Source organism: Petaurus breviceps, unplaced genomic scaffold, assembly GCF_028583685.1.
Source record: "Petaurus breviceps papuanus isolate PSGF00001 unplaced genomic scaffold, PetGlider_PUasm1.0 90701, whole genome shotgun sequence".
NCBI lineage: Eukaryota > Metazoa > Chordata > Mammalia > Diprotodontia > Petauridae > Petaurus > Petaurus breviceps.
The window spans coordinates 10,144,590-10,155,768 of record NW_027187316.1 but is presented as its reverse complement, the minus strand read 5'-3'; the positions used below and the strand labels follow the sequence as shown (position 1 = coordinate 10,155,768).

The 11,179-nt window shown below is 42.9% G+C and overlaps 1 protein-coding gene across 5 annotated transcripts; it reads right to left on the bottom strand.

The window, feature by feature from the left end:
* Positions 1-2,500: 2,500 nt before the first annotated feature.
* Positions 2,501-10,828, bottom strand: LOC138144573 (DLA class II histocompatibility antigen, DR-1 beta chain-like). Of its 5 annotated transcripts, none has more exons than XM_069065944.1 (5): positions 10,637-10,828; positions 5,744-6,007; positions 4,744-5,025; positions 4,052-4,162; positions 2,501-3,602 (listed from the first exon to the last, which is right to left on the bottom strand). In XM_069065944.1, the coding sequence occupies exons 1-5, from the start codon at positions 10,716-10,718 to the stop codon at positions 3,586-3,588; spliced, it is 756 nt and encodes a 251-aa protein (XP_068922045.1). In that variant the 5' UTR covers positions 10,719-10,828; the 3' UTR covers positions 2,501-3,585. The 5 variants fall into 5 exon arrangements, with proteins under 5 accessions (XP_068922045.1, XP_068922046.1, XP_068922043.1 ...); XM_069065945.1 differs by having other exon boundaries at positions 4,052-4,159; XM_069065942.1 differs by lacking the exon at positions 2,501-3,602 and having other exon boundaries at positions 3,704-4,162.
* Between the last annotated feature and the right edge of the window lie 351 nt (positions 10,829-11,179).

Here is an 11,179-nt window from a genome sequence, read left to right as displayed (position 1 = left end):
TATTTGTAAACATGAAATGTCTAGGAAGATTCTGTGAAGACAGGAAGCAGGTGAGGAAACATTCTTTCCTTACTGGAACTATTTTAATAATGCTGTTATAGAGAAGTTTTCTAATAGGAATTCTGTGAAGAATCTGAGAAGTTAGAAAGTATGGTGTTTTGGAAAGTCTGGTTTCTGTCATTATTGAAGAGATGACAAAGAAAAAGGACTAATCCTATGGAGAAGTATGAAAAGATGCTTTGGGAGACTTGAATCTTTATTATAGAGTGAGATGAATGATTTGAGACTATGTTTTAAGACATGGAAAAAAGAGTTATGTATTGATATATTAAAGATTTAGCCTGGCTTATGACATTAATCATAGCCAAAATGCCATAAGTAGAGCTATATGATTTTATGCTTATTATTAATTCAATTTGTTAAATTACATATGTATATATTCTACAGTTTAAATATTTATTTAAATATTGAAAAGCAAGTGTTATTATTTAAGAAGAAAGTTTCTCTAGTCCATTAAATAATTAGCATTTAATGAACTGGAGTAGGGTTGTAAGTTAAATACTTAATAATAGACTTACAAGCTTAATAAGGAGAAATCAATTGCAATTTACCCCTAAATTGCTATTGGGCTCTGAAAGATAAAATAGAGAGCAATAAATCAAGCCGCAGGTTGAGAAGTGGTAACATACAAAGTGAATCAGACCCCAGGTCTCATTGGTACAAGTTGGGGTATTCCTTTCTCTTCAACCTGTTAAAAAAGCTATCACCTATCATGACTTTAGAAGATGGATAATGTATCATCATTCCCCCCTTCCCCAACAGCCTAGAGGCAAATAATGAGATAGATGTATTCAGACCATGCATGCCAACATATCTGTTTGTTTTGTTTTACCACTCTTATTTGTTATTAGGGTAAGCTTTCTTTTTTTTTTTTTGAGAGTGTGTATTGGGGTCAGAGAGATAAAAAGTGCAGATACCAGGAAAGAAAGATGAATGAAAGAGAAGAAGAAAGGAAGAAGAGGAAAGAAGAAGAGAGGAGAGGAGAGGAGAGGAGAGGAGGGAGAGAAAAAGAAAAGAGTTTCAGTAAAACATTTGAAAAAATAAATAACAGTTAGTTGAAGTTTGGAAGAGAACAGATAAGCAGAGCAGTTTTGTTAATATTGTGTTAATTTTATAAACATTATGCTATGTAAAAGAAGCTCAATCCTCTGTTTATAGTCTGGTAGACCTGACTCAAGATATAGAACCACAAATCATAGGGTCCTTCCCACAAAAAATAACATGTGTCAACAACCAAATTAGGACATGTCAATTCTCTCTGTGGACAGATTTCTTTGTTCCTTTCTGATGTCATAGCTGGTTTACCACATGATCATTCATATGGAAATCATGTACCTGTAAGAGGAAGGAAAACAGAGGAAGGGAAATTTTAACAATTCCCCTTTTCATATCCCTGTAGGTCTCCAAATAGAAATTCGGTGAAGATCTCAGAAAGTACTTTCATTACATGGAAAGAAAGCAAAAAATAATTCATTCATTGTCACTGATAAAAGATTTCCTTTCTATCAAAGTTTTTCCTCATGAGAATGGACAATGCCCATTGAATAAATGGAGCTTCTTTTTCACAACTATGACTAAGGCCAGAGGTGTGGATCAAATAAGTGTTACAGGAGAATATTCAAAATAATCAAACCAATTTAGAATGCATGAAATTGAAAAGCTTTGGAATAAAATTTATCAAAACATTAGAATAAGGGAAACTGTAAATGGGATAAAATTATGGATCAAATAACCCTGACAAAAGTTTGATGTCCAAGATTTGTAGGCAAGTCAAACAAATATCAAAGACCAAGATTAAAATCACCCAATAGCCAAGTGGTCAAAAGGGCTGAGTAAATTTCTCCAAAGAATAGCAAACTATTAACAACCATAACATTGTTTTAACCAAGAATCAGGGTTTATTTCAGATTTCATCTCATACCCACAAACTTATATAACCAATAACTTATAGATATACGTTATATATATAACCAAATAGTTAATGTTAGCAGATCTCCATTATGACAGTCACATTGCTACCACTCTTAGTAGAATTGTGAATTGGTCCATCCATTATGGGAAACAAATTAAACAAAAATCAGAACTACGGTTTTTATACCTTTTATTCCCCTGTCGGATATATAGACCAAAACAGGTCACAAACCAAAAGGTATCTCAGCTATCAAATGTTTATAATATTTTTTTGTGGTAGCAAAGAACCAAAAAGAAATTGGATACTCATCATTTTGGGAATTTCTAAACATACTGAAGACCACATATATATTTGAATATTAATATGATACAATGAATGAGAGGTATGAGGAATCTGGAGGAAAATGGGAGTGTTTACATGAACTGATACAGAACTAGGAAAACTATAGAGATGAGGGTTACAACAATGAAAACAAAGAGCAATAAAATGGAACTAGACTCTAGATAACCACAATGACCAAGTCTGGCCATAGAGAAGAATATGCACCTACTTTTTCTTGTTGAAGAGATGGAGGGCTATGGGTGTGAAATATTGCATAGGTTGTCAGACACAATGGATGAGACTCTGGTTGGCTTTATATAACTGTGTATTTTTTTCATCTTTGATACAGGTAAAAGCTCAGTGGGTAGAGAAAGTTGGGAGGGGATATATTCATAAATTAAAAAGAAGGGGGAACCAAAGAAGATCAACAGAACTTTAATTGAAAAGAGGGTGACATAGAGGCACAATGTGTGTGTGTGGGGGGGGGGGTGTAGGTTGTACCATATTACTGATTTTAAAGAACTAAGGGAGAGAATGAGCATAAAGGATATCATCAGAGATGTGTGAACAAAAAGGGAAGTGAGGCTATCACGTACACACTATAAGGGATAACAAGTGGACAGCCTATGTGACTCAGTACCACCCACATGACATCAAGATATTTAGAGAAAGGCTACCAGTACACTAGGTAGACTTCTACAAATGGTTTATGGGAGAACAAGTGTAAAAGTCACATAGGATAACAAGGCTTGGAGGAGCTCTGTGTGATCTGCATCTTCAGAGGGATTAACCACAACTTTGACAACCATAACCACAGATGCATAGTAGTACTGAAGTTTCTTCCCTCCCCCCACTTCTGCTATTTCTGTGTTGCCCAAGATCAGGGGATTCTTTCCCTTCTGATTTACTAGAGAAAAGACTCAAGGGATAAAAGTGCTGAAAATGTGCATACAGCAATATGCATGTCTATGAGGGTGAAGCACAGACCTCCCCCTAACCAAGACCCTTTGTGGGCAGCTGGTCAAACACAACAGGAGGCATACAGTGAGAGGCAGTGCATGGAGAATCCAGACAGAGACACGAAGGAATTACTCCAGGGAAAGGCTCAGAAGTGTTAACCTCATGGTATAAGCAGGTGGCTTCCATGTTTGGGAGAGATGCTGGGAGAAGGACCAGTTCCAGGGGACACATAGCCTCAGGGGTCAGATGGAGACTATCAGAAAACAGTGAATCACTTACAGAGCTCTGAGCCCATAAGCACCATCACTTCTTCCCCATCAGGGTCCGAGGTTTTACTTAACTTCAAAACCTATTGAGAAAAGGTTGTTATCAGAACCAAGCCCCATCTGGGTAGAGGAAGTTATCCATTGGTTGGTAGATTTGGTTTCCTGGGAGATTTGACAGACAGAAATATTCACACAAAACCCTGGTGAATCTATGATCCACAAAAGGGAAGAGAGTAGAGCATGGGAATGAAGTGGAATAAGAAGCTCTCTCTGGGCTTCTGGGGTTGGTGTGGGCTCTCAGAGCTGGGACACAAGATGTCTCAAAGAGTTACCTTTGTGAAAATGGGTTCTCCAAAACCCTTTGATGTCTGACATCTGGCCTCCCTTTTTAAATTCAAGGTGATGAGCTTCAGTCAGAGACAGAGGACCTCCTCACCTCTGCACCAGAATCATAGCCCCAGTCAAATCGAGTTCCCACCTCCTCCCTTGGAGAGAATATGGGGGCCACAGGGCCATCCCATGAGTTTCTCACCTTTCTGACTCCTAAAGTGAACAGCAAGGCCAATCCCCAGGAAGATCAGCCCTAGCACAAGGCTTCCAACTCCACTCAGCATCTTTCCTTGGGCAGATGTGGACTGTGCTTCTAGAGAGAAGACACACCAACAATCACAATTTTCCCTCCAGAAGCCACGCTGGTGTGGTGAGCAGACAAGTCTGAGAGCCTGAATAGTTGGCTAAAGAAAAGGAGGAAGAGGGGCGGCTAGGTGACACAATGAGTAAAGCGCCAGCCCCAGAGTCAGGAGGACCTGAGTTCAGTTCCAGCCTCAGACACTTAACACACACACACACACACACACACACACACACACACACAACTAGCCGTGTAACCTTGGGCAAGTTACTTAATCCCAATTGCCCTCCAAAAGGCAAAAAGAAAAGAAAAGAAAAGGAGGAAGAAAAACCTAATTGCCCTATCTCAGGAGAAAGAGGCATACAAGCTGATTATGGAATCCCCAAAAGAGGCTAGCTTCTAGGGCAGGGGCCACTGAGGATGCCAATGTCCTAGGGCCCCATAGTCCCCAGTTCAGCACTGCAAGCAGGGGGATGCAATGGGGGAAAGCACAAGGTATTGTAGAGGAGGTGAGTAGGCAACAGGAGGCTATAACTAGAGGCTACCATGCCCTGAGGAATGTTGGGTCTGAAGGATCAGGAGCTTCTTCTCACCCCAGACCACAATGACAGGATTCTGAAGGCTGGAATGCTCCACTTGGCAGGCATATATATCTCCATGCTTAGGAGTCATTTCTAGCATCACCAGGATCTGGTAGGTCCAGTCTCCATTGCTGGTCAGGCCTGTGGACACAACCCCAGTTGTCTCCTCCTGATCATTCAAGAACCACTTGACTTCAATGTCCCCAGGATAGAAACCAGTAACAAAACAGACAAGCTGGTTTGGGTATCCTAGGGGAGCCATCTTTGATGGATACACAGTTACTTCAGGCTCAACTGGAAGAAAAAAGAAAGATCCTAAGTGAGAGAACCAGAGCAGATCTTCCTCATCCAGGCCCCACCTCTTGTCCCTTCATCCAAAACCAGGCTCAGGACCCCCTTTTTACCCAAGGCCAGGATGTGGGCAAGGCTTCCATTCAACTAGACATTTTAGACATCAAGAAGTAGCCCCAAGAGTCCTTGGACTCATCAGCATTCAGGGAAAAGGATCAAAAATATGAGCAGATGGGTTTTCTGATTACAAACAGATTTCTCAGCTTTACAAGAGGCTCCTTTCCATAGCCCCTCCCCTGTCAATCCACTGAAGAAATCTCTAGGCAGCAGGGTGTTTTTGGGAAAAGTCTAGGCCTTCAGCATCCTGACTCCTAAGCCGGGTGACCCTGGGATAGGCAGAGATATGACCAGGTCCCTGTAGAAAAACCCAAAGTGAAGCCTTCAACTCCTCCCCCCTCCTTTCCCTTTCCCTCCCTTTCTTCCCCTCCCATCTCTCCTCACTCTGTCTTCCCCTTTCTCTACACTCCACTCATTGCTCCTTTCACCCTCCCTTCTTCTCTCTTCTCTCCTCACCTGATCTCCTGTCCTTTCCTGGTCTCATCCTCCTTTTCTTCCTTCCCCTTCCCTTTCTTTCCCCTCTTCCCTTACCTTTTCCTCTCCACTCCTTTCTGTTCCACATCCCTCTTGCCTTCTCCCCTCCCCTCCTGTAATTCCCACTCACCTCTCCTCTGCATCCAGGACTGCAACAGCCTATAGTTGTCTCTGCACCAGGCCACCCGGGACCGTGCTTGCTCCAGGGCCTCCACCATACTGTTCATTAGCTCCGCGATGGGCCGCCCCAGCTCGGTCAAGGCCACAAACTTTCCCACGTCGCTGTCAAAGCGCAGAATCTCCTGGCTGTTGTAGATGAGTCTCCCCACAAATTGCACATGCTCAGTCCCATTGACAAAGTGACACTCAGCCTTCATCTGCTCCATAAAGTGCTCTGTGGGGGCCCCAGAGCCAGGTCAGCCCAGTTTGACATCAAAGTCATGCCATCCCCCCAACCCTGGCTGGGCACAGGCTTAAAAAGCGGCTACACTGGCTCCTCTTTTCTAAGAATCAGGCTGATCTCTACGCGCATGTCCAGCTCTACAGTTCTGAGCACCTCCCTCTCCCCCGCCCACTCCACCTCTATCCCCAAAGTTGTCTACTAGAACACCCACCATCTGATTCCCAGGCAGGTATTCCTTTTGTTTCACCCCCAGCTGCCTTTCAAGATGTCCATTCCCTGCCCCACCTCCAGGGCAAGTCTACACCCAACCAATCCAGCACAAACACTGCAAGGAAATTATGCCCGATATCCAGCCTATGTCCTCCTTCCTACTCTCTGAAACAACTATATTCAGGATGTCTCCAATGAATCTTTGTGTCCCCACCCCAATAGGGCTCTTCTTTCTTCTTTCTGTTCTCTTTTTTTTTCTTTTGCTGAGGGGAGGGGGGAAGGGAAGGGCAACTGGGGTTAAGTGACTTGCCCAAGGTCACATGGCTAGTTAAGTGTTAAGTGTCTGAGGCCAGATATGAACTCAGGTCCTCCTGACTCTATTCACTGCCACCTAACCACCTCTTTCCATTCTCTTCTTAGTTTAGATCCTAGACTACTGCAATTGCCTCCTAGTGGGTCTCCCTATCCCCACCAAGTCTGTCTTTATTCCAACTCTTTCTCCACCCAGTGGCCAAAATGATTTTCCTTTAGTGCAGGCCTGACCATGCTAGTCCCTTGTTCAATAAACTCCAGTGTCTCCCTGTTACCTCTAGGATAAAATATACAATTCTTTACTGCTTGTCTTATCAAGGCTTTCCCAAGGCAGCCTCAATGTACCTTTTTGAGCCTCATTTTGTTCCTGCACTCTTAGAGTCCAGCCACATTCCAGGGCCTTCTTATTACACCTCCCACCCAAATCTCCATCATCTCCTATCTCCCTACCTTTGCACTGGCTGTCTCCCAGGCTTAGAATGCATTCCTTCTTTTTTACTGTCTCCTAGAATCCTTTCCTTCAAGACTCAGCTCAAATTCCACCTTCTACACAAATCATTTCCTGCTAGTACCCTTCCTCCAAAAGCTACCTTTCATTTTCATTGCATATGTATGTGTGTGCGTGTGTGTGTTTATGTCCTTTGTGTGTGTACATCGCTTCCCTCGATAGAAAGTAAGTGCCTTGAGAGCAGGGACTCTTCCCTTCTTTTGTTTCTTTATTTGTTCTCTGTATTCCCAGTGCATGTCTCACAATAGGCACTAAATCACTGCTTGTTAATTGATTACATGCTTGCCACTTTCTGTGCTCATCTTCTCAGACATAGAATTCCCTCTCTCTCATTCTCTACTCATCACAATACTACCTGTCTTTCTAGGCTCAGCTCAAATGTCACCACCTCCATCAAACCTTCCCACTCTAATCCCAGTCTTATCAACCAAAGTGATTTTCCTAAAGGAAAGGTCTGAACATATGGTGGCTCTACCACCACCACTCTGCCAGCTCAGTGACCTCTGGTGGTCCCTGCTGGCTGTAGAAACAAATCTTCACTACTGTGTCAGGCACAAGTACTTTACTCCCAGACTTCAGCCTCTGCTTCCAAACTCCTTTTTCATATACTACAAAGGATGTGTCAAATACAACCCAAAGGCCTAATGTGACAGAAATCTTTGTGACCAAACCTGATTAGATTGAAATCAGGAAATATTTAGTGGAATACATAAAAATACAATGCAAATAGATAATATCAATATGCTGTTTTCTAAGTTAATGTGCAGCCCACATGGGGTTATTATTTGTGGTTTAGTGACCCCTTTTCCTATTTGGGTTTAGCACCACTGCTCTCTAGTTCAGCCAAATGGCCTTCTACCCGTTCCCCATATGCAGTCTACCATCTCCCATCTTCAGGCCTCTGTGTCACCTGTCCCCATGCCTGGAATTACCTCCATCCTCACCTGCCTAGGATAATTCCTAGGTTCCTTCAAGGTTCTGCTCTTGGGTCCAAGTTACTCTGTTGCCTTTCCCCTCATAGCTATTTATTTTTAGTGTATTTTGTGTATAATATATGTGTATACATATATACATACACAGATATATACACATACACACACATGTATACATATACCTGCTACACACACACATACATATACCTATAGTCTGATAGAATGTTAATTCCTTGAATAAGAACTAAAGTCTCATTACTATCTTTGAATTTCCAATACCTAGAAAAGTGTCTAGTACATAGTTGGGGCTCAATCAGTGCCTGTTTCAAGCCCCACAGCCCCTGTCACAGTGACTCTTGTGTAATAAATCCTCAGTGACTATTGCTTAAGTGAGGGAGGGAGGCATCTAGGTGTTCTAGGGGACAGGACATTGGGCCTGGAATCAGGAAGATGAGTTCAAATTCAGCCCTGGACACTTACTAGCTATTGACCCTGGGCAAGTCACTTAAAGTCTGTCTTTCTGAGTTTCTTTACCTATAAAATGGGGATAATAATAGTGCTTAATTCCCAGAGCTGTCTTGTCAAGGAGATAATATTTGTAAAACACTTGGCAAACCTTCAAACACCACATAAATGTGAGCTAATGTAGTGAAGGAACACTTGCTGACACTTAGTCTGAGTTCTCTCTCCACATCTTGCTGGGCTCACATCCTACCTGCTCCTCCCTTGTCCATCCCATTACATAGGAATATCCCCCTATTTTTCCGTCTTGCTGTACTTCTCCTCTGTATAACACACAGACAGCTGGGGAGAGGAACTCGCATCATTAACTACATTTTCGTGTGGGTTGGAGTGTCTCTGATACTTTGTATTTCCCAGATCCCCAAGCACAGGGCTGAGTAGAGAACAGTTACTTAATAAACATATCTACTTTGGATGAATGGTTACATTGGAGCGGAGCCTCCTCATTCCCCTAATGGTTGCCTCTAGGCTTGTCTGAGTCTTGGGAACTGTCCAACCAGGCATCATTTTGCTGAGGCTGAGATCTCATTCCTGGGTTTCCCCTTGTTCATAACTTGACCTTTCTACCCCAGACAGCTACCTGTCTTAGGCTCAGCCCCTGGCAATCCAAATTGCACATGGGACACTCTACCCACAGGTTTGTTGTACTGCCAGAAGCATCAAGAAACTGAAGGGTTTCCTAAATACATCATGGATGATGGATCCAAGGCAGATGATTGAGCTGATGATGGATGGCCATGATGGAGGCCAGGACAAGCTGTAGGGGAGATATTTGGGATGGTATTAAAGGGCCTTTGATCTGATCATAATCTATCTGCAAACCCAACTCTAGTTGGTGGGGTTTTTGTCATAGCCTAGAAGCCCTTTTGAGGGTAGAAGATTTTTGACAATGTGGCCCTAACCTACCTTTCCAGTTTCATTATATACATTATTTCCCTCCCTGAACTTTATGATGCCACCAAATTAATCTTTTCACTGTCCCTCCACCACATCTCATCACTTGTATCCATGTTTTTGCATCAGTTTTTCCCTATGCCTGCAATGTGACCCCTCCTCATCTCTACCTCTTAGAATCCCTGACTTCCTTCAAGACAAAGATCCAGGACCACTTTCTACATGAAGCCTTTCATGATCCCCAGACATGCTAGTGTCCTCCCTCCCTAAATTAACTTGTACTTATTTTTAATTTATTCTGTGCAGAGTTCTATGTACAAACTGTCTCCCTCTGAGAGACTCTAAGCCCCTTGAGGGCAGAACTACTTTGGGTCTTTTCCCTTTATATCCCCAGCACCAAGTACAGAGCCAGATACATGGGCAGTACTTAAAAAATGCTTATTGATTGGTTGATTGGTGCTATCTTCATGCAAGAAGTCCTTGATCCAGATCCTGGGTTCCGGGAGCAGTAGCAAGGAGACAGGTGATAGCAGTGGCTGATTTGGGGTCAGGATATGTATCTGTCAGTCACAACAGGAAATAATCCCTGACTGGAACAGAGAAGTGGAGATTTAGGGAACATTGGACCTGGAATATTTCTTCAGCCCATTAACAAGGGATTCTGAAGATAAAAGAAATCCCCATCCCAGCTCAGACCCCTTTGTCTCTCTAGCTCATAACTGGTCTCTGACCTCTCTCAGGAGGATACAGAGGGAAAATGCCTGCCATTGCTATGTTAACCCAAAGGCTAGGGATGGATTCCAAATACCTTGGCTTCACACAAGGCTTTCAAATCCTCTAATTCTTCCAGGGATGATTAAGTAAAACAGGAAAGCTCTTCCCTTATAAACATCAAGATTGAAATTAGTTTGGCAAATTAGGTCATCCGTGGGAAGGTGTTTAGGAGAACAGGAAAGTTTAGGTGGGAGTTTGTTGGGGAGGGTAGAGATTCAGAGACCCTGAGAATGAGTGGGTTTAGGGATGGATAAAGGGAGAAGATATAATACACTGGGTACGTGGGTTAAGGGAGGAGGGGAGCAAAGGAATAGGATGATGGGACTTTAGAGACTAGCTTCTTCCACCTTCCCAGCCCTCTAAGTACCAGCCTGCTCCCAGCCCTTTTTTGGTCTAAGTCATATGGAGAGAAGCATTTCTCTTATTTCCCCACCTAGGCTGTCTGGGGAGCTACTACCCTTTACTTACCTGGTCTGTCTCTGCCTGCAGCCACCAGGGAATTCAGCACTAGCAGAGTCATCATCAGAACTTTTGTCCACACACACAGCATCTCAGGGACAAAGAAAGGAAAAAGGATAGAGGAATGGCAGTCAGGGTGGTCCCCAGCCCATAGGAACTGCCACTAAAACTTCCAGAAGAAAAACTTAAGTGCTTTCTTATGTTCTCCAGGATTGGGCAACTTCAAAGATGGGAGAACCAATCTGGACCAGGACTGAGTGACATCATCAGTTCCTAGGCAGAGGTTTCATTGGAACACTCTCTTAAAACACTTAGATTTTCCTGATGGAAAAAGAATAGAATTCCTAGAATCTCATGGGTACCAAGGACCTCAGAGTTTATCTCTTCCCTGGAATATGGTAATAGTCTCCTACTTGGTCTCCTTGTCTTCAGTTACCCTCCCTTCTTGAATCCATAATGCATGAAAGAGATTAAATGATATTACTGAAGCATAATGAATTTGACTGTAGTATAACCCTGCTCAAAAACCTCCAGCAGCTCCCTATTGTCCCT

Coding starts and splice junctions, on each gene's coding strand:
- LOC138144573 (XM_069065942.1), bottom strand. CDS start 10,718: ATGCTGTGTGTGTGGACAAAAGTTCTGATGATGACTCTGCTAGTGCTG. Junction 5,026..5,743: donor GTCCTGGATGCAGAGGAGAG/GTGAGTGGGAAT, acceptor TTTTTCTTCCAG/TTGAGCCTGAAGTAACTGTG. Junction 4,163..4,743: donor TCCTGTCATTGTGGTCTGGG/GTGAGAAGAAGC, acceptor TCTTCTCTCTAG/AAGCACAGTCCACATCTGCC.